This window comes from Babesia bigemina (assembly GCF_000981445.1).
Source record: "Babesia bigemina genome assembly Bbig001, chromosome : IV".
In the NCBI taxonomy this organism is placed as follows: Eukaryota; Apicomplexa; class Aconoidasida; order Piroplasmida; family Babesiidae; genus Babesia; species Babesia bigemina.
In genome coordinates, this window is record NC_027219.1 from 88288 (window position 1) to 114548 (window position 26261).

The 26261-nt window shown below is 44.7% G+C and overlaps 13 protein-coding genes across 13 annotated transcripts; 6 read left to right on the forward strand and 7 right to left on the reverse strand.

Annotated features, from left to right (window-relative positions):
• Window position 1: 1 nt before the first annotated feature.
• Window positions 2-1894, reverse strand: BBBOND_0400240 (serine/threonine protein kinase, putative; the record flags this gene model as incomplete). The annotated part of the gene is made up of 1 exon (XM_012914264.1): window positions 2-1894. The coding sequence occupies one exon, from the start codon at window positions 1892-1894 to the stop codon at window positions 2-4; it is 1893 nt and encodes a 630-aa protein (XP_012769718.1).
• Window positions 1895-2117: 223 nt separating this feature from the next.
• On the reverse strand, window positions 2118-2945 carry BBBOND_0400250 (hypothetical protein, conserved; the record flags this gene model as incomplete). The annotated part of the gene is made up of 1 exon (XM_012914265.1): window positions 2118-2945. One exon carries the CDS (start codon window positions 2943-2945, stop codon window positions 2118-2120), a length of 828 nt encoding a protein of 275 aa, XP_012769719.1.
• Window positions 2946-3802: 857 nt separating this feature from the next.
• On the forward strand, window positions 3803-5120 carry BBBOND_0400260 (U2 splicing factor subunit, putative; the record flags this gene model as incomplete). Its single annotated transcript, XM_012914266.1, has 4 exons — window positions 3803-4001; window positions 4470-4679; window positions 4772-4988; window positions 5027-5120. The coding sequence occupies 4 exons, from the start codon at window positions 3803-3805 to the stop codon at window positions 5118-5120; spliced, it is 720 nt and encodes a 239-aa protein (XP_012769720.1).
• Window positions 5121-5146: 26 nt separating this feature from the next.
• BBBOND_0400270 (hypothetical protein) lies at window positions 5147-5362 on the reverse strand (the record flags this gene model as incomplete). Its single annotated transcript, XM_012914267.1, has 1 exon — window positions 5147-5362. One exon carries the CDS (start codon window positions 5360-5362, stop codon window positions 5147-5149), a length of 216 nt encoding a protein of 71 aa, XP_012769721.1.
• A 248-nt stretch (window positions 5363-5610) lies between these two features.
• BBBOND_0400280 (proteasome subunit alpha, putative) lies at window positions 5611-6600 on the forward strand (the record flags this gene model as incomplete). The annotated part of the gene is made up of 2 exons (XM_012914268.1): window positions 5611-6076; window positions 6287-6600. 2 exons carry the CDS (start codon window positions 5611-5613, stop codon window positions 6598-6600), a joined length of 780 nt encoding a protein of 259 aa, XP_012769722.1.
• Window positions 6601-7010: 410 nt separating this feature from the next.
• Window positions 7011-14129, forward strand: BBBOND_0400290 (processing splicing factor 8, putative; the record flags this gene model as incomplete). The annotated part of the gene is made up of 1 exon (XM_012914269.1): window positions 7011-14129. One exon carries the CDS (start codon window positions 7011-7013, stop codon window positions 14127-14129), a length of 7119 nt encoding a protein of 2372 aa, XP_012769723.1.
• Window positions 14130-14675: 546 nt separating this feature from the next.
• Window positions 14676-16660, forward strand: BBBOND_0400300 (hypothetical protein, conserved; the record flags this gene model as incomplete). The annotated part of the gene is given in 3 exon segments (XM_012914270.1): window positions 14676-14695; window positions 14714-15278; window positions 15317-16660. 3 exon segments carry the CDS (start codon window positions 14676-14678, stop codon window positions 16658-16660), a joined length of 1929 nt encoding a protein of 642 aa, XP_012769724.1.
• Window positions 16661-16732: 72 nt separating this feature from the next.
• On the forward strand, window positions 16733-17701 carry BBBOND_0400310 (hypothetical protein, conserved; the record flags this gene model as incomplete). The annotated part of the gene is made up of 1 exon (XM_012914271.1): window positions 16733-17701. One exon carries the CDS (start codon window positions 16733-16735, stop codon window positions 17699-17701), a length of 969 nt encoding a protein of 322 aa, XP_012769725.1.
• Window positions 17702-17963: 262 nt separating this feature from the next.
• BBBOND_0400320 (GTPase, putative) lies at window positions 17964-19793 on the reverse strand (the record flags this gene model as incomplete). Its single annotated transcript, XM_012914272.1, has 1 exon — window positions 17964-19793. One exon carries the CDS (start codon window positions 19791-19793, stop codon window positions 17964-17966), a length of 1830 nt encoding a protein of 609 aa, XP_012769726.1.
• A 412-nt stretch (window positions 19794-20205) lies between these two features.
• BBBOND_0400330 (membrane protein, putative) lies at window positions 20206-21813 on the reverse strand (the record flags this gene model as incomplete). Its single annotated transcript, XM_012914273.1, has 1 exon — window positions 20206-21813. The coding sequence occupies one exon, from the start codon at window positions 21811-21813 to the stop codon at window positions 20206-20208; it is 1608 nt and encodes a 535-aa protein (XP_012769727.1).
• A 708-nt stretch (window positions 21814-22521) lies between these two features.
• BBBOND_0400340 (hypothetical protein) lies at window positions 22522-23236 on the forward strand (the record flags this gene model as incomplete). The annotated part of the gene is made up of 3 exons (XM_012914274.1): window positions 22522-22692; window positions 22732-22866; window positions 23012-23236. The coding sequence occupies 3 exons, from the start codon at window positions 22522-22524 to the stop codon at window positions 23234-23236; spliced, it is 531 nt and encodes a 176-aa protein (XP_012769728.1).
• Window positions 23237-23405: 169 nt separating this feature from the next.
• Window positions 23406-23864, reverse strand: BBBOND_0400350 (hypothetical protein, conserved; the record flags this gene model as incomplete). The annotated part of the gene is made up of 4 exons (XM_012914275.1): window positions 23406-23450; window positions 23489-23538; window positions 23583-23664; window positions 23700-23864. The coding sequence occupies 4 exons, from the start codon at window positions 23862-23864 to the stop codon at window positions 23406-23408; spliced, it is 342 nt and encodes a 113-aa protein (XP_012769729.1).
• Window positions 23865-24385: 521 nt separating this feature from the next.
• BBBOND_0400360 (cysteine protease 2, putative) lies at window positions 24386-25762 on the reverse strand (the record flags this gene model as incomplete). The annotated part of the gene is made up of 1 exon (XM_012914276.1): window positions 24386-25762. The coding sequence occupies one exon, from the start codon at window positions 25760-25762 to the stop codon at window positions 24386-24388; it is 1377 nt and encodes a 458-aa protein (XP_012769730.1).
• Between the last annotated feature and the right edge of the window lie 499 nt (window positions 25763-26261).

Sequence of the window (26261 nt, forward strand, 5' to 3'; positions counted from 1 at the left end):
TTTATTGAAGCAACGCCGTATCAGGTACTCGTAACATTGCACATATTTGGGCTGCACTGGGTCTTGCGTTTGGGTCGTTTTGCAGGCATTGTGCGATAAGTTGACCCATTCGGGTATGTGCGAGCGCATGAGGTATATGTGGAACAAGGCCCTTGATGGCGCTTGCTACCATTTTTTCACATATCCTCGCAGGCTTGTCTTGCGCATCAACAAGGTAGTGAAAAGGCCCACTATATCCGAACATTTCTTGGAATACACACCCCATGGACCATATATCCCATTTTTCGGATAACTCGTTTGGAACTCTACGGGCGTTTCCTTCTAGCCCAACAATGTCAACCATTATGGACTTGTGCGTCAGGAGCTCCGGAGGGGCGTAAAGCCAAGTCGCGCCTGAAATATTATCTACGTTACCATCGGAATTTTCGCAGGCATCGCCAAAATCGCAAAGTTTGATATCCCAATTAGGCAAGACTATGATATTTTCTGGCTTGATATCCCTATGAACGATTTTACCTCTTTCCTCTGTTGGCGTATGGAGGTAGAGTATTGCGTCAGCAAGTTGCCTACACATTTTTAGACCAACCTTTGGACTTATAAAACGCTTGGTGTGTTCTCCGTACTTTATGCTGTGCAGGTCGGCGCCCCTTATAAGCTCCGTGCACAGCCAAATATCGAAGACACCAAAAATGAGGCCACCTCGCAATTTGACTATGTTTGGATGATCACAGCGTGACAATATATCCCATTCATTTATATATCTGCGCATTACACCAACAGGATCTTGTTGAACCATGACAGACACAGGCACTTTGACTGCACAATTACCCATCCCCTCCACGCAACCTATATATACTGTGCCAAATGTACCTTCCTGCAATACCTCCCAACTCCCGCTAGAAAGAATAAGCAGTAACTTTGGATCGAGATTCGTACTTCCATTTGACAGCCTAAACATGGTCATTTTTAAAGAGGCATATTGATCTCTAGTTAACGCCGATATGGCTTCCAGGTGCCACGACTTTTGCACTCCCGGATTTAGAGTCTCAACATACGGCAATCCCCTGAAAAACATCACTTTATCTTTACGGGATACACCGAAGGGTTTGTGCCAAAAAAATCCTTTGGAAGTTTTAGATTGCAAAAATGGCGTGTCGTTCGGAGATGTCGATGCATCTCTACATCTGGTTGGACTAGACGACAGCTCTACGTCACAACCCTTGTTAGAAGTCAAAGCATCTTTATCATATTTGTTATGCCTAAAAATAAGATTTCCCGGCTTATGAAATTGGGGCGATACCAACCCCCTACGCAAATACGTGGATGGTTTGAGTTTGCTTCCCTCAACATTGTAAATTTGTGAATTGGCGTTTCTATGCATCCACATACTATTACATTTCAGATTTAATGATGCGAAAGCTTCTCCTGTTACCAATAGTGGATCGTGATCATCTGCATTTCGAACGTAGTTAACGCCTATACCGTCGCGTTTGTCGTTTAGATGCCTGTTCAACGGCAACACGGTGGAATTGGCAGCCCATGCATCCTTTTCATCTCTCACTACACTACACCGGGTGTACCTACACCCTGTATGGTTGTCGGATTCCATGGTTGAGTGAAATGACCCACAATCATTTGCATGACTGCCAATCGGTAGGCTATAATCGTTGGGTATCATAGCAACTTTTCCGTGTTGATCCTTGACATCTGCTAGAATTTCATTGTATATATCACTGCGATAGGTGGACATGGTGTCGATGGATGTAATGCCATGTTGGAGATCCTGGGCGCCGCCGACAAAAGACGAAGCACCTCGCACATCACTGCGCAATGGTCGCACAACTGAAGCGATGCTTCCGACTGGATTGTTTACCTGTTTTGTTGGTTCCTCCATGTGTTGTAGGCAGCTTTACATGGATGCCCTCGGCGGTTATGCGCTTGTCTCATGTAAGATGGTTTTCACACATAACACCAACTTCATATTTTATCAAAATGAAAACACATCATTCAAAGTCTGTGAAGGTGTGTATTGCGTGCGATCTTGCGTCAGAGGCAGTTGGGTGTTTCTCCGCTCTCCACACACAACCCGCTGTTTATTTTGTATGTCTATCAAACGATTACATCCGGTTTTTCAATACATCTAGGTTAGGCCACTCCCTTAAATTCTCGAGCGCCGTCCTGTTAAAGGCTCCGCTGTATAGGCTAAAGGGGTTTGAAAGACGAGGCCGTACTACTTCGTGTCCGGTCCTGGCATGGAGGAACTCCACGTTATATAAATCTGCAACGACAAATTTACGAGATACGTCGGTTTCCGGTATTAAGCCAGATATGGAGTAGATGTGTGCCACCAAATCAGCCGCACCGACGATACGTTTTGCTAGTGTAGCAGTCTTCCCATAAAGCCCACAAACCGCAATTGCAACATCATCAGGCATATGCCTTCCCTCATTCACGGCCTGTAGAGAGGCCATATAGTCAGCCGGATTAGATTTGAACCCGCGGTCGCTTACCTTATCCGACTTGCTCTTCCCACTCAAATGATAACTCCGTTGCGTGGTGTCGGAAGGCGAATATTTCAGCCCCCAAACCCCGAAATCTTGCGGAATAAGCGCTGATTTGCGGAGGTCGGTGCTGCCTGAATATGTTTCAGACTTCTGATATGTGGAAGTATCTACTCTTGCGGGGTCTCGCCAACTTCTCCACACGTCGACCATATGGGAATGAATTGATGTCACAGGTGCCTCACATAAGTGTTCAATTGTATTATTAACACACTGACGCCGTATGTCATCACAAATAAGCCTCTTCACAGTGATCATTTCTGGCGCAAATTGCTTTACGAATTGCTGAGGTTCTACAAGCGTGCATCGGTCTAATGAATTAGGTCGACATGGCAAGTTGCAACTCAATTTGACGTCCCTTATATCCACTGTAACAGATGGCATGAAAAAAAAGAAACCATGTTCTTGTTTCTTGTATACTATGGCGACATCATCATGATATCTATTCCCAGAGAGCAGTCTTGCAGCGATTATTTTGAATCTGTCTACCCGATTGTGTTTTTCTACATTGTAACGAATGAATACGAGGTCCCCCGTGCGCAGCTGTTTAACATTGTCAGAAATCGTACGTAAGTATCCTGAATGATCGACGGCGGCTAGGCCGTTTGGTTTGTTTTTGAGTCCTGTCCCTGAGACGTTGCTTGTATCCTTATCGATTACGCCTGTTCCGACTTTAGATTAGCAACAAATGACGTTACCACTTTTCTCGTTGACCAGGCTAAGGTAATGACGAAAGAGATGTAGGAATTCGCCTCGGTTTGTGTATATGAAACCACCTGCAACTGCAAAACCTAGTAGATACTCCTTATATAGGACCCCTCTAAGTTTTCGCAACATTTTAATGCGCTACCACGCTATACCGAAAGGTTACGGCCAGTTTGATATCCCTCGTGATGTACTCAGGGGCGGTACACACACATCGTAACATAGACTGGCTTATCATCATGTTAATGCTCATGTATACCAAAGTAATTCAAAATACAACGCATCACGTTTATTTTGAAGACTGTGGACACCGCGTAACATTAATCACCAGCTGCGCTACGTTTGAAACACAAAATACAAAGGTTTCTTGTAAAAAAGACTCAAATCAAAGGCACGCCTTTTGTATTCATAACACATCGATGAAACCGATACAAGTGTGCTTGGAAGACATGTCGTTCATGAGCTTTTATACTTGCGATCCCCATAGCATTATGAAACATTTTTTTCTTTAAAAAACCGTCATATATCGCAGCAAGATGGCGGAAAACTTGGCACGAATTATTGGTACAGAGGAAGATCGCGTGAATTGCCCTTTCTATTGGAAGATTGGCGCTTGTCGCCATGGAGATCAGTGCAGCCGCGCACATTATAAGCCTTCTGCGGCGCAGACACTCGTCATCCGTCACATGTATCAGAATCCGCCAGTTGCCATTGCTATTGCTGAGGGCCAGATGAGTAAGTTTTATACTTGGGAAACAACATTTTTGTTTTTTTTGTTTATGCTTTACAACGGATGTCGCACGACTTCTTGTTATCAGCTTCTACATTCCACATACCATTGACGTTACATTATTGAAACTATTGATGGTTGGAGCTACATAATATGTATTTGAATTTTTGACCGTCAAGAAACAACCTTCCCCCTTCCGGCCATCATCCCCGCCGAGGGATTTTTCTGCAAAATAAATATGACCATTTGGGTTCGACATTATCCGGTGAATTTGTGGTTGGAATACAACACAAAACTGTATACTTCATGTCTATTTAGTTGTGAACCTACATGTCTACGTTCACTCTGATCATGCATTTGGTCTATATTTTGAAACTATTAAGGTTCACATACTTTTATTTGATATACAATCTGTTATGTAATTGCTGTTATAGTCCCAGCTTTTATTGTGGTTCGATACCATCTGTTTACAGTTTCTGACGAACTACTGGACAAAGCTGCCGATCACTTTGAGGAGTTTTATGAGGAGGTTTTTTTGGAGCTAATGAAGTATGGAGAGATTGAGGATATGGTGGTTTGTGATAATATAGGTGATCACATTATTGGGAATGTGTACGTAAAATATCGCGATGAAAATAGCGCAGCTCATGCGATCTCCATGTTGTCTGGCAGATTTTACGGAGGTATGTTAAGACATAAGTCCTTGCCACGTATCCTAGTAAAAGTGTAGTCATTCAATTGCACACGTTTATTCGCTGGTCATGAAAGCATACAGGGAAACCGATTCAATGCGAGTACACACCCGTCACAGATTTCCGCGAAGCCCGCTGTCGCCAATTTGTCGAGGGACAATGTCGGCGTGGTGGCTATTGTAACTTTATGCACATAAAACATGTCCCGAGATCGGTGCGTAGGAAATTGAACGAGAGAATGTACACCGAATATCCAGAATACAAGAGGAGGTCTCCACGCCGTTCCGACGGAAGCGCAAGGTACGTAATACTTGCTTTCCATACCTAAGTTCTTTCAGCCGCGATAGACCCAGACGCCAGTCTAGTCAGGAGCGTCGCAACATGATAGAAATGTGGAACAGGGAAAGGGAAGCCAGAGAGGCTGCCAAGTGATTCTATTCACTGTAGATCGGGGGATATTATAGTGCGCAAAAACTGTCAGCTCCAACTAAAAATGTGTATCGAGGCAGAATCCAGCGTCTATTTTTCATTTCTGGGATGCGACCTGCAAACTGCAAATTGCGTTTTTGCAACGTTCCTACTCTACACGAAGCGGAAACCTGCAGTAAGCAGTCACGTTTAGATATAGCGTATACAGTACACAGTTTATCATTATTGTGGTATAAGAACAGCATTGAACAGCAGTGTCTTTAACCCGTCGCAGTGGCGGCTTTGAGGTGTGCAGCAGAACTTGAACCTAAAGTTGCACACATCCCTATAAAACAGCCACAATTATTATTCGAAACAGTTGGTGTGTTAAAACAGTTCAAATTTTCGAGCTTAACGAAATGTGTACGCGGATGCCCTATGATTCCCCATTTCTACTTGTGATTATTGACCGTAACGTGGGTCATACGACGTTGGATGTAACGGCCTATAGAAAATGTCTGGCACTGCATCCGGGTACGACTTGTCCGTGTCGACTTTTTCGCCAGATGGGCACGTCTTCCAGGTGGAATACGCGACAAAGGCAGTCGACGCCGCGCCAACAGTTGCGGCTGCCGTTTGCTGCGATGGCATAGTCTTTTTATCCGATTCTGTGTTGTGTGGATATGACGAAACTACTACAACAGGCCGCAATGTTCTCCAATCGAAGCCAGCACTCCGTTTGTACGCATTGGATGAAGGTGTAGGTTGTGCGGTGACTGGTATGATTCCGGATGCGCAATGCATTGTGCGCCGCGCGAAGGCGGAAAGCAAGTCATTCTTTGAGGAATACGGCGTGAAGATTCCTATTTCTCTGCTGGCTGAGCGAGTTGCATTGTTTGTGCATGCTTTTACGTTGTACTGGCACGTGCGGCCCTTTGGCGCATCAATGATTTTATCGGGAGTCGACTCTAATGGCAAGAGTAAGTCAACAATATAGTTATTTGTGCATGATTCGACAGTTGCCATGTATGTAATTTTATAACCTTTGACCCACATGCTATAATTGTGACGTATCCGTGTATACTGTTGATATTGCAAGACGCTGTTTCTACTGACCTAAGCTTCAGATAGATACAATTTTTGATTATATGCACACTTTTGAATGTCTATTTGTCTGACTGTAGTTGCAGAATCCTTGTACTGCATCGATCCGAGTGGTGCGTGTTACAAGTATGCCGGCATGGCCGTCGGTAAGTGCAAGCACCTGGTCAAGACAGAGATGGAGAAACTAGATTTAGCTGCTTTATCTTGCCGTGAAGCTCTTAAGGAGTTGTCTTTGGCCATAATGATTGGGCGCGACGGCGATTCAAGCAAGACCAACGATATTCAGATGGCATGGATTTGCGGCGAAAGCAACGGCCAATTTGAGCAGGTACCCAGTGATGTGGCGACAGAGGCTAAGTTAGAAGCGTCAAAACGTCATGCGATGCTCCATGGCCAGTAATCACAGCAAACATTCCACATTAGAGGGTGTGTTATGCGGCGTGTCGCCTCGGCCCGGCTTCTTGTTGAAACATTAATTGTTTATCGTAATCTAAGTAATGATGTGCACTATTTTCCCTTCTCTGTGACCGATTAACCGGTTGTATAGAGCCATGGACATTGGAATCTTATCCCCACGTCTCGTGGCTCTGGACGAGCTTCCTTTAGAGGTCGTTGTATGAGACTACGAATACCAGAATGCTCGCCATTATAATTTATTGGTTATACGGACTATCTGCGTATCCTAACAATCATGTCTGAGTGTGTTTTGGCGAGCTATCGTAAGGCTCTACAACGATGAAGAATCTATCTGGCGCGAGTCATAGGGGTGGTTCGCTAAGTAGCAACACCAACGAAAGTAATATTTCGGCAATGGGTGTGCCAGCTCCGCCCGGAATGGCTATTAATTGTGGCGGACTGCCGCCTGGGTACAACGTTGGATATACTCACAAGACCGAGTTTGAGATTCTGCAAGACAAGGCACGTAAATGGCAGAAGTTGAACACTAGAAGGTTTACAAAAACTTCAGCTGCTCCTTTGGCAACATATGCCGCCCCGATGCCCCCGGAGCATCTTCGGAAGGTTTTCCGGGAGCACGGCGACATGAGTAATCGGAAATACCGGTATGACAAGCGTGTTTATCTGGGAGCGCTGAAATATGTACCTCATGCTGTATACAAGTTGTTGGAGAACATGCCGATGCCTTGGGAACAGTTGCGTAATGTACGAGTTCTCTATCACATTACGGGTGCGATAACTTTCGTCGACGAGATACCTTGGGTTGTGGATCCCATATTTTTGGCACAATGGGGGACTATGTGGATTATGATGCGCCGAGAAAAGCGTGATCGTCGTCATTTCAAGCGTATGAGGTTCCCCCCCTTTGATGATGAGGAACCTCCTCTTGATTACAGCGAGAACATCCTCGATGTGGAACCTTTGGAAGCCATCCAGATGCAGCTCGATCCCGAAGAGGATGCGGCTGTTATGAACTGGTTTTACGACTCAAAACCACTTCAGTACGAGTCGAAAATGATAAATGGCCCAAGTTACCGTCGTTGGTTTCTCACGGTAGAACAAATGGGGGTATTATATCGCCTGGCCGGTCAGCTATTCTCAGATATACAAGATGACAATTACTTCTATCTATTCAATTTAAAAGCGTTTTATACAGCGAAGGCACTTAACACGGCAATTCCAGGAGGTCCGAAATTCGAGCCTCTTTTTCGTGATGCGCAGGAGGACGAAGACTGGAACGAGTTCAATGATGTCTCCAAAATTATCATTCGTCAGCAAATTCGTACTGAATACAAGATCGCATTCCCCTATTTGTATTGCAACAGGCCGCGTAAAGTTGCCATTGCGCCTTACCACACCAAGTTATGCGCGTATGTTAAGCAGGATGACCCGGATCTACCTGTTTTCTACTATGATCCTGTCATAAACCCTATACCTGCGTATACAATAAAGGATGGTAATGTCAGAGAATACGATTCTGAGGACTGGGATAGAAGTGATGCTACAGATCCTTGCTCTAAGCCTAACTCCTTCGTTAGCTGCTCTGCTGCCGAAACATTGAATGACGGAGTCGAGAACAATAAAAATGGCGACATTTCGTATTCTTCACCGGATGCAGGAACTAATTTCCCAAGAGGCGTCGTTCCGCTTCTGGCGACGGTTCCATTGGAAAGCGATAACACGTCGAATGGCGTCGCACTATGTTGGGCCCCACATCCCTTCAACAAGCGCTCTGGCAACTGCCGTCGTGCCATCGATTTGCCGATAGTGCAGTCGTGGTTCCGCGAGCATGTTCCGGCGTCTCATCCGGTAAAGGTTCGTGTATCTTATCAGAAACTCCTTAAGGGTTGGGTTCTGAGCAATCTGCATTCGCGCAGACCGAAGAGCATGAAAAAAAGAAAGCTGTTTAAGCTTTTCAGAGCAACAAAGTTTTTCCAAACTACGGAGATGGATTGGGTGGAGGTTGGGTTACAAGTTTGTCGCCAGGGTTATAACATGCTTAATCTTTTGATTCATCGCAAGAATTTGACGTATCTGCATTTAGATTATAACTTCAACTTGAAACCTGTGAAGACTCTAACAACGAAGGAACGCAAGAAATCGCGTTTTGGTAACGCTTTTCACCTGTGCCGCGAAATATTGCGGTTGACCAAGCTAGTAGTGGATTCCCACGCGCAGTATCGATTAGGAAATGTCGATGCATATCAGCTTGCAGATGGGTTGCAGTATATATTTGCTCATGTGGGCCAGTTAACCGGTATGTATCGTTACAAGTATAGGCTGATGCGTCAGGTCCGCATGTGCAAAGACTTAAAGCACCTGATTTACTACCGATTTAACACGGGTTCGGTTGGTAAAGGACCCGGCTGCGGTTTCTGGGTCTGTGGTTGGCGTGTATGGTGTTTTTTCCTGCGTGGTATCATGCCTTTGCTTGAGCGTTGGCTTGGTAACCTTCTGGCTCGCCAGTTTGAGGGCAGGGTGTCTAAGGGTGTCGCAAAAACAGTCACGAAACAACGTGTGGAGTCTCACTTCGATCTTGAGCTGCGTGCCGCTGTCATGCACGATATCCTGGATATGATGCCCGAAGGCATTCGTGCCAACAAAGCGCGCACTATTCTTCAACACCTAAGTGAAGCATGGCGTTGTTGGAAAGCCAACATTCCGTGGAAGGTGCCTGAGATGCCTGCGGCAATTGAAAACATGATCCTTCGCTACGTAAAGATGAAGGCTGATTGGTGGACGAACGCTTCTTACTATAACAGAGAACGCATTAAAAGGGGGGCCACCGTCGACAAGACAGTGTGCAAAAAAAATCTTGGGCGTCTAACTCGTTTGTGGCTGAAGTCCGAACAGGAGCGCCAGCACGGATACCTCAAGGATGGCCCCTACATTACTGGTGAAGAAGCAGTAGCAATATACACGACTGCTGTTCATTGGTTGGAATCACGTAAATTTTCACACATTCCTTTTCCCCCGTTGAACTACAAACACGACACGAAGCTCTTGATTTTGGCATTGGAGCGGTTGAAGGAGCCGTATTCGACAAAAGGCCGTCTGAATCAAAACCAGAGAGAGGAATTGGGTTTAATAGAACAAGCATATGATAATCCACACGAAGCTCTGAGTCGTATTAAGAGACATTTGCTTACACAGCGTGCTTTTAAAGAGGTTACGATAGAGTTCATGGATCTCTATAGCCACTTGATTCCCGTGTATGACATTGATCCACTGGAGAAAATAACCGATGCGTACCTGAGTCAGTACCTATGGTTCGAAGGGGATGCGCGTGGGTTATTCCCGAATTGGATCAAACCGGCGGACAGCGAACCTCCACCGTTGTTGGTGTACAAGTTCTGTCAGGGAATCAATAACCTCACTGACGTATGGAATTATGAAGATCAGCACTTAGTGCTCTTGCAGAGTAAGTTTGATCGTGTTTATGAGAAGATCGACCTTACTTTGCTTAATAGGCTTCTACGGTTGATTGTGGACCACAATGTTGCGGACTATATTACGGCTAAAAACAATGTCAGCATTTGCTTTAAGGATATGAGCCATATAAACAGTTTCGGATTTATACGCGGTTTACAATTCGGCAGCTTCGTTTTCCAGTATTATGGTCTGATATTAGATTTGCTGTTACTGGGACTAACGCGTGCTACCGAGATCGCCGGTCCAACTTCGATGCCCAATGACTTTCTCAGTTTTACGGACGTTGAAACAGAAACTAGACACCCTATCAGGCTGTATTGCCGTTACATCGACAGGATATTTGTGCTGTTCAAGTTTACAAGCACCGAAACACGTGATCTGGTGCAACGATACTTGACCGAGAACCCTGATCCCAATAATGAGAATGTAGTAGGTTACAACAACAAGTCATGTTGGCCCAAAGATAGCCGTATGCGCTTAATGAAGCACGATGTGAATCTTGGTCGTGCTACATTTTGGGAAATGCAAGCACGGCTACCTCGATCTGTGACGACATTGGAATGGACTGATTCGTTTGTATCTGTATACGGCAAGGATAACCCAAACTTACTTTTTAACATGTGTGGTTTTGAGGTGAGGATATTCCCCAAAATCAGATGGTTGAAAAGTGGCGCATCGCAGGGTGAAGCATGTTGGAAATTACAGAATGAGAGAACCAAAGAGCTTGCAGCCACTGCGTACTTACGTGTTGATGCGGATGGAATGAGCGCTTTCGAAAATCGCATCAGGCAGATCCTTATGGCTAGTGGAAGCACCACCTTCACAAAAATAGCCAATAAGTGGAACACAGCATTAATCGGTATGATGACATACTATAGGGAGGCCGTTATTCACACTAACGAACTCCTAGATTTGTTAGTGAAATGCGAAAATAAGATTCAGACTCGTATTAAGATAGGTTTGAATTCAAAGATGCCTTCACGTTTCCCTCCAGTGGTTTTCTATACTCCAAAGGAATTGGGTGGTCTTGGAATGCTTTCTATGGGTCATATTTTGATACCCCAGTCTGACCTGAAGTATAGCAAGCAGACGGATACAGGCATAACTCATTTCCGCAGCGGTATGTCACACGAGGAGGACCAACTGATTCCCAATCTATACCGTTACATTCAGACATGGGAAAGCGAGTTCATTGAAAGCCAACGCGTGTGGGCAGAATACGCCTTAAAGCGTCAAGAAGCTCAGGCACAAAGTCGCCGTCTAACCATTGAAGACCTCGAAGACTCGTTTGACCGCGGTATTCCACGCATCAACACACTGTTCCAGAAGGACAGGCACACGTTGGCATATGATAAGGGTTGGAGAGTCCAGCAAGACTTCAAGCAATATCATATAATGAAAGCAAATCCATTTTGGTGGACCCATCAAAAACACGACGGTAAGTTGTGGAATTTGAATAACTATCGCACTGACATGATTCAAGCGTTGGGAGGAGTGGAAGGTATTTTAGAACACACACTTTTTAAGGGTACATACTTCGCAACGTGGGAAGGTCTTTTCTGGGAGAAAGCATCTGGTTTCGAAGAATCCATGAAGTACAAACGGCTCACAAATGCGCAAAGAAGCGGTTTGAACCAGATTCCGAATCGCAGATTTACACTGTGGTGGTCACCGACAATTAATAGGGCGAATGTGTATGTAGGTTTTCAGGTGCAATTAGATCTCACCGGTATATTCATGCACGGCAAAATACCTACTCTCAAGATTTCGTTGATTCAGATATTCCGGGCGCATTTGTGGCAGAAGATTCATGAATCCCTGGTTATGGATTTATGTCAGGTGTTGGACCTGGAGCTCGACGCTCTGGAGATTGAGACAGTACAAAAGGAGACTATTCACCCCCGTAAATCATATAAGATGAACAGTAGTTGTGCGGACATTTTGTTGTTTGCAGCATATAAGTGGCATGTGGGCAAGCCAAGTTTGCTGACTGATGCCGATGTTGGAGAGGCAACTACGTCTACGAATAAGTTCTGGATAGATGTCCAGCTTAGGTGGGGTGACTATGATAGCCACGATATTGAACGATACTGTCGTGCTAAATTTTTGGACTACACAACGGACAGCATGTCGATTTATCCGTGTCCAACCGGGTGTCTGATTGGTGTGGATCTGGCATACAACATGCACAGCGGTTTTGGGTACTGGTTCCCAGGGATGAAGACTCTATGCGGTCGAGCAATGAATAAGATTATGAAGGCAAACCCTGCGATGTTCGTATTGCGCGAGCGAATTCGCAAGGGTTTGCAGCTCTATTCTAGCGAGCCCGCTGAACCGTACTTGTCATCGCAGAATTTCGGTGAACTGTTTGGATCTCAGACTATATGGTTTGTTGATGACACCAACGTGTACAGAGTGACTATTCACAAAACGTTTGAAGGCAACCTGACAACAAAACCAGTAAATGGCGCTATTTTCGTATTTAACCCGAAAACGGGTCAGCTGTTTTTGAAGATAATTCACACGTCAGTGTGGGCCGGTCAGAAACGCCTAAGCCAGCTGGCCAAATGGAAAACTGCGGAAGAAGTTGCAGCGTTGATCCGTTCTTTACCTGTAGAAGAACAACCCAAGCAGATCATTGTGACTAGGAAGGGTATGCTTGACCCACTTGAAGTGCATTTGCTTGACTTCCCAAATATAGTCATAAAGGGGAGTGAATTGCAGCTGCCATATCAGTCAATAATGAAGCTTGAAAAGTTCGGAGACATGATTTTACGCGCGACTCAACCCGAAATGGTTCTTTTCAACCTGTATGACGATTGGCTAAAGAGCATCAGTAGTTACACAGCTTTCAGCCGTTTAATACTGATTCTCAGAGCGATGCATGTTAATTGCGATCGCGCCAAAGTGCTGTTAAAACCGTCTAAAACTACAGTGACCCTGCCACACCATGTTTGGCCAAGTTTGACGGACGCTGAGTGGATAAACTGCGAAGTTGCGCTGAAGGACCTGATTTTGGCTGATTACGCGAAACGCAACGGCGTGAATGCCACAAGTCTGACACAGAGTGAGATACGTGATATAATATTGGGAATGGAGATTTCCCCGCCAGATATACAACGCCAGGAGCTTGAGGAGAATCGCAATGATGCAGCTGCAAAGACAGTTACCACTCGTTCCGTGAACGTGCACGGAGATGAGATCATAGTGACAACGCAGAGTCCACATGAGCAGAAGGTGTTCGCCAGTAAGACCGATTGGCGTAATCGGTGTTTGGCTGCTGGTTTGCTCCACCGTCGGCTTGAAGGTTTGTCTGTTGAGAGCGTAGACTCTGAGGATACCGTTGTTATTCCACATAATCTAATCAGGAAGCTGATTATGGTATCCGATCTGCGCACGGCAGTGGCTGTGTATTTGTACGGGAAAATATCAAGCGTTGACGGTGAGCCCGATCAAGCCACAAATGATGGTTCCCGCGGAGGTGGCAGCCATGTAAGGGAAGTGACGTGCATGGTTTTTGTGCCCCAGGTAGGTAACCAGTATACTGTCGATTTACCGAAGCAAGGGCCACAACATGAGGCACTGGATGGATTAGAACCATTGGGATGGTTGATCACGCGCCCCACGGATGGCAGCGTAGCGTCGGAAGTTGTTGAGACACACAGACGTCTACAAAATGACCTAAGCTGGGATGTTGCATCGATCCTTTGTACGTGTACTTTCGTCCGAGGTAGCTGTGCGTTTTTGGCTCACCGGTTGACTCCCGATGCGTTAATAAGCAAGGATGTTTCAAACACCAGCGCACTCCTAACTGCAGTTCAGGTGTTGATTTCCGACAAGTACAAGGGTTTCTTCCTTGTACCTGTAGATGAGGCGTGGAACTACAATTTCATGGGTGCAAAGCATTCGCTACACATGCACTATCAACTGCAAGTCGAGGTTCCCAGGCCATTTTATGACCCTGTACACCGCCCATTGCACTTCATACAGTTTGCTCAAGCTAACGAATCGAAGGATTTTGAACTCGAGAACCCTTTGTAACATGTAACGTGTATAACAAATGTGGTTAATGGCAACCGAATTTTCATCTTTTGTTGCCGCTGTAAACTCAAAGGTGCACGCCTTTTGAATTTCATATCACTACTTTAGATATCGCATGTTCCTAGTAGAAATTGCCCTGCTAGCGCATTCACCAAACTATTGAACTACGCGAGGGGCCTACGCCATGTGTAAGAACATGCGGTTGCAAAAGGCTCCACAGTTGGTATACACGACTATTCCACAGCTTCATAATCTGTTATTCGTATTATGAAGTGGAGTGTGAGATTAGAACATTTCTGGAGTCTATACTTCATATTCCGTTTGCTCGCTTGTAAACTTTTCGTAATCGCATTACCATTTATACGTCTTCCATGCTTTTTACGCTATGGACAAACCAACTCCCCAAATATATCGCCATTTAAAACCAAGAATGATGATTTAAGAGCAGATATGATGTCACACATTCTTTGTTTTTGCGCACAAAAAAGTGTTACGTGCCTTCTGTGGGCTAAACGCCCTGCGCATCTCAAGTTTCAAGTTTTAAACATGGAGGAACAATGTATTTAGTCATTGGTAAACAGGAGTCGTCACTGCAGTGGGTATTGTAATCCTTTTCGCGAAGCATCAGTCGTATGTCTACCCGTAAAATTATTGTCAAGGCAATCACTTATGCGCATTAGCAGGGCATATTTAATATTTAACGTATTTAGTGTGGTCAATTCTTTCGTGTATCGTGTATCAACCTGGAACCCTGCCACTAGCATCCTATCGCCATGGCGTCGCCAACATTTTGCATCAACTGTAGACGCTGAAATTAAGGCGAATGATGAAAGATGCATACCACCGTTGTATGCACGCGACAAACATGTTTTTGACGCCTTAAATGGCGCAGAAGGCAACGATGTGGGCTTAGTGGCCAATGCAGGAGATTCCAACCAGGCGGTACTGTGCGACAGCTTGGGCGAATCGATAACTGGCGAAGGCGACCCGCAGGATGGAGATATCATGCATGAATCCGTTTATCATAATAGCTCCGATGAGTCAATCACGTTTAATAGGCATCCTTACCGCCCAAAGCAGGATGAGGTTGGGAACGGCAAGATGTCACGCAGGTTATGGAAGCTCTTAATGGCTCTTCTCATATATAGGGTAAGTGCAACCTTATTGTGTTGCAAATGATGAATCAGTCCAAGTATGGAGACTATGCGGTGGACAAATCCTTCAAGTTCAGCGATGCCGACGAGCCCAAACTTAAAGGATATAACCTTGGAACTGAATTGGACGCTCTTTTGTCAAGCATACAACTTCGAGAGAGAGACGAGGGTCTGTACAACAAACTACTGTTAGAATCACAACACAAAGAGCCTGTTTTTCCTGCGTGCGACACCCGCGAAGCTCCACATTTGTTGTGGCTTATTGGCTTTCCGACTGTTAAGTACATTAACGATAATGAGGCGTTACGCCGGCAAATGGCGGGCGCCCGTGGTATGCGCAAAAGGATAAGCCGCTTCGGGACGACAAAAGACATGGGGTTATCACGGAAGGAACTTAAAGAGGGCACAGAGGGTGATCCATCACGTTTAGAGCAAGTGAAGAAGGCGTTGATAGACGATTTCGAGCAGAGCTACCAAAATGAATGCGACAGGATGTATTTTAACAAGACGCAAGTACTACCAAGTCCTTCAAACCGTGCAAAGATACGGCCTGCGCTGCTTAAAGGTGTAATTAGCAAGCTTCTTGAGTTGAAGCAGACGAAGAATCCCGCTATATTATTACGTAAACCCACAAGAGACGATATAGAAGCAGGCCATCATTACGCTTTCTACCACTGGAATTTCGAGGACGTTATAGAGTCTATGGTGTTGTTTAACGTAGGTGAACTTATTAGAAATATAGCCTTCCTGCAGGACATGTATATGGATTACAACCGCGAGATTCTAATCGACAGTGTCAAGCACGGGAAACCGTTCAAGCCAATTACGTTTAACATTCTACGACCGGAGTGGAGAGTTCCCAAGGACTACCTTTGGCCTGAGAGGTTGTGGGGTCTTCCGCTTGGACTTTGGTTGGAAAAGTTTCGAACGGGTGACATAGACGCCAAACAACATTGGGTGCGCCGCGACGTGCTTGATTATCTGCAGTTTGATTGGGGTGACGGTTTGAAGTATTTAACATTCACTTGGGACAAACTGGTGCTTGGACTGCTCTGGTACATAAATTTTCGTGGTTATCCAATTACCGACATGGACCCTCACCTCGTAATATCCAACGCTGAATTAGTCGCCAAGTGGGGAAAACCGGAAGAAATCCAAGGTCTGAAGCTTGGATACATATTTTACAGCGCTATGGATCAAATTCAGGTTTTGAAAAAACACCACCCTGAACGGTACGAGTTTTTGACAGACATGGGCATCAGCCACGTTTGGCACGATGACTTCGATGTCAGTTACAGATCGATTCCGCATGAAAAATCGACGCCTATGTCGCGTCATATTAAGGTGTCTAAGGATTCCAAATATCTAAGGGACTAGACGTTAGCTTAGCGCCCGTCGCTTCATGTTTATCGCAAACAAACAGTTACAACTGCGTGTAACATTTAGATTATGCACCAAACATCAGATCAGTTGTACATTGACGTCCTATGCCTCTTTATTAGTCCGCTGTTTAGCGACCCTGAAGAGGCATTGCGATTGAAACTAATACAGTGGCTGGTACGCCGGTATATATCTGCCAGTGAAAGTGATAAAATAGGTGTATATATTACGGGGTATAGACAGTTAACGACTCGGCATTTTCAGTTGCTATCCCGAACAATCGAAGAGGTATGTGCCTTGCTTGATATTCCCCCGTTTTCGATCAAGGTAAACTACATCACGGATCACAATTCACATACGCACTTGCGCGATGATGTCTGTAATGGAATCGACGCGCTGCGTGGCTCTAAAATCGCTGATAACGATGAGCCTTCAAAACCTGTGTTAGTAGAAAAGCATTGTGCGCTGGATATTCAATTGAACGAGTTATTGACTCCATTACTGTTTTATCGGGATTATTACAGCGCGTACAGTCTCACTACAGTCGAGTTGATACTGTTGTCCGGTACCAACAGCGGCAAAGAATTTATTCGGTGGTTCACGGACTTCCAGCGATCTTCTGCAGATTACGGTTGTTACGGAGCACGTGAGAAATGGGAGCTACACATAATACGCATTGAAGACGCTTTATCACCCTTCTTCGGCGAAAGTGAGCGCCGTCTCGTACGACAGTTCGAAGCTGCAACCTCCAACATAAACGAGAGTTCGACATGCATCTGCATCGAAGGAGTGCACCACTTTCAACAAAACAAGGAAGATTTGAGCGAATTAGACCGCCGTATTTTGGCTACATTGCTTCTATTGCTCGACAGCGTTTCCAAGTCTGACAGCATTTTGCTTCAGCCTCGTGTCAGTTCCAGTGGAGCGTCACGGAAGAGAGGTTCTTTAATTGTGGTAGCAACTAGTGACTGCCGAGCGGACCAACTTTCAGATGCACTCACACGGCCTGGAAGACTTGACAGGGTGATACACGTTTGATAAAAACATGAGCAAGTTATCGCAACACCCGCAGCGCTATTCATCGCATAAATGTGCTGCAGCGTCAGCACCACGAAACAGAACAAATCACATTTACACAACCAACCAAACATTACAATTTGTTTCGTAACTACAGTGATCGGTAAGATATATGAATTAAGCCGAAAATGCCACATTTATGCCTTGTGTTGCGGTCGCATCCATACATCACTTGGTGAAGTAGTAAAATTCCTTTCCTCTTTCCTTCACCAGATATTACGCTTTAATCACTGTGTAGCTTCCGTTTCCACGACAGGTTGTGCCTGCGACCAGTGGATTTCGGCTCCGCCGTGGTTCGTAGTATGAACTTAAGTGGGACACCTTTGAATCCAAATTCGTCCGATATAGCACGTTTGATCTGCCTCATATAATGTTGAGGAAATACGCCATACACGTTTGACCACATGATAAATGTTGGTGGATTCCCTCTCACTTGAGCGGCGAATTTAACGTTGACCTTTGCGCCGTCATGCCATGGGGGCGGCCACTTCGCCAAGAACTTTCGCAGCCAATTGTTCAAAACGCTCGTTTCTATTACCTGTCTAGATCTCCTTGCCAATGCCAAGACCTCGTTTCTGAGACGTCGCAACGCCGTGTGTTGCACATCCGGTGTAGTAAGTTCAGTTGTGTTATCTAAACCTGCATTAATCATAGGAAGGGACAATATAGGGATGCCATCAAACTCATGGCCCGTACTAGATAAATCCAGTTCCATTTTACGTTTCGGAGGCTGTTGCGCTGGAACCACTAATACCATTGGTTTGTGAGATCGGATGATACGGGATACCCATGCGCATTCCTTTTTAGTAAGGTGCACTTTCCACGCATGTCTTTCATCAGTGTTCTGAACACACATGATAATGATGTCCGCCTTGCGCACCAGAGCGAGTGTTTGCATCGATGCAACTCTCCCCAGGCTACCTCCCAAGTTCAACGCCGCAGCGGAATAGAGTTCTACAGGCTGAGTGATCGGCAATTTACAATTGTCACGGCCCCATTCAACATAGTACTGATGCCAATTTGGCGACAAGGTGTCACCGATAAATTCAGGTACGTTTGTACTGTTGATTTTCGAATCCGCTAAAAGCCTAGCCAGTGTGTCTTGGCAGCTTGCAACACTCCCCAACAATACTACACGCAGCGGTAGCATGGTGCTTGATGTTTCTTCTATTTTTGGTTGCGTTGATTCTATATCATTATAGCTATTTTCAACAGTTGTGTCGCCTTCTGATTGGTCAACGAACATTCGATTGTTTGCCGATTTTGAAATGTACATCTGTGCAATCTTTTCACCCGGGGACAATACAGGCGGTACTACAAAATCACCTTCGTCTGCAATAGTGAATGGTACATTATCACACACGCTGTTTAATAGCCGCATCCATCTTTCATGCGGTTTAAATGAGCTTGACACGGGAGAGAAAACTCGCATGGATCTATCGATGTCGGCGTCGGTCATAGACATGTCACCTACGCCGTTATACGCACTGCGCTCATTGTCGATGTGGTGGTTCGCCATAAGTGCCATATCTTCCAAGTTAAGGTTTCGGTTAGCGTCCCTTATGTTTAAAGCTTCAGATATAAGGTCCAGGAGACTCTTGATGCCTGTACGTTCAACTGCACTAACGAATACGGGTTCTCCCATCTCCAGAGAGTAACAGTCCGACAAACACGTGCTTAAGGCTTCATAATAATCCTTTGAACCTTCTCTATCTAGTTTGTTAACTACCAAATTTATCTTAAAACCTCTCGGTGTGTCCTTCGACCATAGACGCAATTTCCTTGCTATCTTTGTGTCTAGGGGAGTTAGGCCCTCTTGGCCATCGAGAACAAGCAGAACCATGTCCGACATTTTGATGGCTCTAACAGCATCATCTTCAATCCTCGACAGTGAATGACTCCCATTTGTTTTCTGTATGCGATTGGCGAATGGGTATACGAGTGAATCAATGCCTCCTGTATCTATCAGTGAGATTCTCTTTCCTTTTATGAAGAATTGGCCATGCTTAGCGTTACGAGTTGTTCCGGGGTGATCTGAAACGACGGACTTCATTACATTGGAGAAGTTTGTGTTATGAGCTGCCAACGCATTGAAAAGCGATGATTTGCCAACGTTGGAGCGGCCTATCAAAGTAACCAGCATAGCTGTTTCTGTTACATAGAAAGCAACATTTATCCCATGAACGTGAGACAGTGCATTTTAGACCTGAAAATGAGCAATATAAATCACATAATTAGGGTCCTGGTCTAGCACGGTCCGATGTGTAAGAGTGTTGTCTATTATTACGTGACATTGTGAATGGATTTAAATAGCAGCAAAGTGAGGCACATTTGTATAAATACAATGTTAATAAATAAGTAAATTTGTTTAAATGCTATCAAATGATGCTTTATTGGTTGTAAGTGACGCTTCGGCCTGCAGAATTGATTCTCCTTTATATGACCCCTACACATGTGGCATAAATCTACTGTGGAGCCGCCCATTTATCCAAACGTACACAAGGGTTGGAGTCCGCTATAGGTTGGTCAGGGTGTAGCGGACGATAGTTGCCTGGGCATCGTAACTGCTCCGGAGTTCCCTCTGCATTGACGTTTGTTTCATTTCGCATCTTGCCCTCTGCTAGACGTAGACGCATTCCACTTTCAGCCTCACTATCCTTCTTTAACTCCTGATTAGCTTCTTGCAGGAGTGCCTTGGCGTGTCCTTTGTGTACTGTGGCGAAGTATGTGTCGATAAGGCGCTGTATGGTGTTTATGTCCTCACGCATGCCATCCATGTATTCTTTAAATCCACTTTGCTTTTGGATTGAGCTTGTCCTTTCGTTCTGAGCGACGTGAAACTTTGCTGCGACGTCCCTTATAGATTGCGTCAATTTATCTATTCCGTTGTTGTCGGTAGGGTTGTGCTTAATAAAGTCATTGCGTTTTAGAATTTCCTCGAAAAGCTTCTTTTTCAGTCTTTCTTCATTTAGAGTCCACTTGATTATTTCCGCAAGTAGAGATTTTGATATCCTTGCTATGATAGCATTCATGTTTCTCATTTCGGCATCTTCATTGTGTACGGTTAGTCCAGGCGACGAAATCGTACTTTTCACAGCTATTAACCCGTTGGTCAGAGCATCATGAATTGTCCTCGCTCCTATTTCCTTTGATTTTTGCATGGCTACCTCTGAAGCTGCCAGTTCCAATACTTCCACTTTGGTGTCGAAACTTTCTCGGATAGCGCTGGACATTTTGGCGCTTATCTGCACATTCACGGGCGCACCATTCGCATCTGCATCCGATTTGACCGAATCCAGCTGTCCCAGATCACCGTTAATCTCACGGCAGAACGTTTCATACGTATGCTCCAGGAAACGTTGGTAGTAGTCAAGGTCATGGGCTCCGGCAGATACCGCATCCAAGAAATTTCGCAATCGCTTATCAAGTTTCAAAATAGTTTCATCTATCATAGCGATGGTATCTAATCTCATGTTTTGCCCTGATGGTTCTAAGACGTCAATGATGGCGTCGTTGTTGCCCGAAGTAGCATCAGAATCATCAGAAGGCACCGTCGGAATAAGAGAATACGCCGCACTCGTATCTACTGGAATTGTTATATTAACCGAAGCTTCATTCAACCCTGCATTTTTATGATTTGATTCGTATTCTTCTTTTGAAACAATCTTCGCGTGATCCGTATCGTCTGCAGGAACTTCGATTCTTGGCTGTTCAGATTTTTCACTCTCCTTTGATGTCTCAGATACGTCTACATCCTTCTTATTATCTACATTTTCACCACTTGTAGCCTCCTGTGTACCTTCTATATTACCACCCAAAGTCTGATCCTGGAGTTCCTTCAGGACTGCATCCATATCTCCGACCTCACTATTTGAATTGTTTTCTGTAGTAATATCCAGAGCAGTAGCATAATCATCTTTTGCTTTATCTGTCATATGCTTGTCGCCTAAATTTTTAATGTCCGCAGTGTCAGGAGTTTCGTTGGCCCATGCCTCCATGTCGAAAGCGTGGCTGTTTCCTAACATACCTAACACTGCAACCAACGCAGTTATCAAACATTCTCTTCTAACCATTTTGGAAGCCTTTTTGATCGCACCGTTGCAATTTATCGTTTCTGCAATGGCCCACAAACCCCGTCCAGCTATTGCTCCACTTGGAAATTAAAACGCAAAACCTTATACTTAATCAAAAGGCCTACCAAATCGCCCTTTGTAACCTCAAAAGCTTCTCGTGTGAATCCTATTACCCAAACGGACGATACGTCTCCGGCGTTACTGTCAAATATACGTTCACAGCAGTCGTCAACCTTCGTTTAACAAATTTGTGAATCTATATATATTGGAGTTATATATAAATTGAAAGCGCACAACTAATTCCCTGTCGACATCTTTCCAATCGAGATGATCATGAAATAGAAAATTCACGCGATCTTTTCATCGACGGGTACGAAACTAGATTCCAACAAATGATGGATGCATTGTGGTACGTATCGGACCTACTTTACTCCACAATAACGTGAACATCGTGTTTACGCCGTAATATCAATTAAATGTATGCCAAAAGAATTCGGCGATTCAACCTCTAGTCACAAGTAACTGAGATGCTACTACAGATCACAAAGATGAGCGAAAATTTGACTCACTGGAATACAATTCGTGATAATTACGGATTTATATCACCCATAAAGTAAATTGGAGTGCGTAAGAAAATTTCATACAGTATCGGCTAATGCTGTTACAGCAACACGGATGTTAGGATAATTGAAGATCGCGCCTATAACAATGGGCTTTGGAGTTGCGTCTAAATTATCACGTCTACTCGTCAGCAGCTGGCTCAAGAAAGACGAGGTAAAGCTAACGGTTACTGAAAGTGATGACGCTGTGGAGAACATTGAACACGGTGAAGCGAATCAAATCCAATCGATTGATTGGAATGATTTAAACTACCCTTGGGTTTGTACGATGTATATGTTTGTAAATGTAACGTTACAGGGCCTAAATATTGTGCACTATAGCGCGAATGAACTGGATGATGTTTCTGCGAAGGTCTCACGTATCTCACACATCGGCACATTTGTTGTTTATGGAACATTATTACTTAATCTGGTCGACGTGATAATCCTTGCGGTAGGTCTAAGTCTTGTCAAGTGATACCATCTGTATATAGAGCATGGGAGTATATCCAATGCGGATACTATACAGCTTTTTCGATATAATCCTTCTAGCTCCAGTTGTGTGGTTAGTTTGACAGCTAGTCGATAAATCGCCGCAGCGCCAACTTTTATTTAACATTTGTTACGTTGGCAACAAAGAAGAAGCGCTACCTAACTTTTTGCACGGGAACGCATATACTACTGGTAAATTGAATGAGACATTCAGCATAACTGATTTTCAGTGTCTTCTCTATCTTGCTCTTGCGATTCTTGGAGAGGGACCTATCAATGGTTTTACCAAGTTCGCACACTTAAAGAGTGAGATTGCAGGATGTGCAGGTTAGTACCACCCTCGACATAAAATGTCACAAGCAGCAAGGAGCTACCTCAATCGTTTGGACATGCGCAATAGTAGTTGAGTCGTGCTCATATTTGGCATCATTCGGTTTGGGAAGTTTGTAAAATGCCCTGGCAATATGATTATGCTCAGTTTACACAATTGTACGCGCCCGGTCAGCTATCAACATTCCACCTCCAACGAATATGACGCCGTAATTTCTACTTGGTAATGAATCTTCTACAATAGTGTAACTCACAAAAAAACGAGAAGGTGGTTGGCAGTTTAACCTAACGGCAGCTTTTAGACCTACATGATTAATCACACATGTGTAATCGCCACCTTCGGCCTACCTAGCGGTTCTAGTATTTGATCAACCATGGCGTTGATCTCAGTGTATGTTTTCCCCTCAAATAGAGGCGAACATAGTACACCCTGTTTCTAATGAATCATATTTTATTGTAACCCACATAGAAATGCTCGTCGTAGACGTATGTTCCATAGTTGGGGTCGTTCTTGATGTGAAAATATATTGGCTGTAGTTTTGCGGAGATTGCAGATCTTAAAGCGTCGAGTTTAGGCGTGCTGGGAGCCGCATACTTATGATGCATAAGAGCTTTAAATAAAAAAGCCATTTAAGTCTATGAATGCCGTGCGCGCTTCAGTATCATCTTATTTAGTTATTGCAAGCGACTGAGATTGCTTGACTGTAGAATCGCCGTATCTCGCGACACCTTATTTGTTGTGTCTTAATCTCTATACACATCAAAAAATCAATTCTACTTTTTCGAATGAAAAGCGCCAATGACGTCGTATGAAGGTCGGAGCCGCATATGGAATTTAAGTCAAGCAGTGCCACCCAGACACCATAAGGATTCCATTGGCATCATTGTCCCGTGTAATTGTAGCAAGCATTTAAAGAAAAAGCAACAGCTCATTGCGAAGGGTGGTGCATAGGTGGGAACGCACAGGAGATTCGCGTGCCGCTTAAAAGCTAGATGCGTCTATGAAGCGATATGGAGATTAAAATCGTATTCTGCAGCCGCCACATTTCACGTATACATACATATATAACACATATCTACAAAACATTATGCGTAAGTGAGTTTAAAAATTAATTTCTCCGATATTTTCGGGCGCATTATGCGCGCATTAGTTAGTGGGCCAGCACTGCGCCGGTTGGTATAAAGCCGAACGATAGAACGCCGCACTTATCGTAACCTTTGTCTGTTCGTTCGAGTCTTATGAACCCGTCCTCTCCCCAGTCGCTTCCCCAAGAATTCTTGATAAGCCAGTAGCGTTTCTTCACCGTGGCATCGTAGCCTTCTCCAACCAAAAGTACTGCGTGGTTGAGTTGCTCCTCTGGGCATTCTCCGTTATATACACCACCGCTGTAGTGGAACAAATCCTCTGTGAACGCTACGTAAACGACTGTGGGGGCGCGCACCAAAAGCGTGGAAGCTACGTTTGCACCTCTAGCGCTCACGTAGTCCTTAATGTAATACCTGATGCCATGATGTGCCGAACATTCGCCATTAATCGCCTCGTAGTTCCAATCCTCAGAGCTTGTAACGCCGTTTTTCTTAATGTATTCCAATGCAAAATCGCTAAATCCTCCACCGCAACCGTTACTTTGCAGGTCACAGCTAACAAGTTCTTGTTCACTGAAGGTCAAATATTGTTGCTTTTCCATCCTGAACAAGCTTTCTACAGCACCTATGGCGGCAAATGCCCAACACGAACCGCAGTGCCCCTGATCCTTTACTGGCGACACTGCACCAGGCGTACGCCAATTGACATTTTCGAAAGATACTTTCGATCCAACATCAACAGCGTATGGGTCATCGGTATGCCCTTTCAGGAGTGAATATGTCTCTTGATTATCCTTTGTTACGATAACCTCTCCAAGGCTCCCATACTCTTGGAAATTCTGGCCCACATCAATCGGATGTAACAGCTTGGAAGCCAATTCCTTAACATCCATATCGAAGAAGTGGTTCGGTCCCTTCGTGTAAGTTGCGTTCGCCTTTTTCTTGTGTTCCTCCACTATGGCCATGTTGCGTCTAAAGTTGAGAAATCCTGCATGCCTAGCAGCTACATCAGTGTAACGTCTGTTGTAACGTTTTTCAAGGCGCTTAAAATGTACAAATCTACAGAGTTCTTCATCGTTGTAGGTGCCAATCCCACCGAGTTCATAAAACGCATTGAGTTCCTCAAGAAGGTCGCTTGAAGTAAGACACCCCCCATGCGGTTGTGTCGGTTCCTCATACATTTCTTTACGCTGTTCCACCAATTTACGTGGTCCCATCAATTTAGGTGGTTCAGGATCCTTTGTTGATCTTACAATGAGCAAAACAATCCCAGTTGTGATTGCTCCTATTGCAGCTAACGACAGCACGCATATGGCAATTTTGTTTCCCGTGCATGTGCGGCGCCTGCGCGCTGTGCCAATCAAAGCCGTATCTCTATCAACTTCATCGCTGCAGATATAGTGGTGGTCGTCGTTCGACATGTACGAACGGGTTCCCGACATTGTCGTTTTGTTTAAATGTGATTGCTAAAAACTTAGTATACAAGACAACTAATGTTGCCTGAAAATAAAAGATAATGAGAAGCTATGTAAAGAATGTGGTGTCTCCGTGCGGCAGATTTCGTGATTAGCGTACGTGGCACGTACGTATTTTTAGTACTTGCTAGTATTGGATCGGCCACGTTAACATCGCACCTAAAAGTTACACCTAAAGCGGCATACGCTTTTAAAAAAACGTAGCAATACTATTTATAGATATATACAACAGATCTGTACTGGATTCGGCTCCAAAAGTGCCGTCGTTTAAGGTCAGGCTGCAGATTGCAGCTGGCGAGTCCCGTGGCAGCCGATGTTTTACAGGATTCCAGCCGCACATCCCAACAAACGCAGTGTACTTCTCATTAACAACCACATTATGAGATGTTTTGTCCGTAAAAATAGCAGTAAACTCCACGCGATGCCATGTTGATATTTGCGTGAGCGCCGTATGTCGCGCGTACCA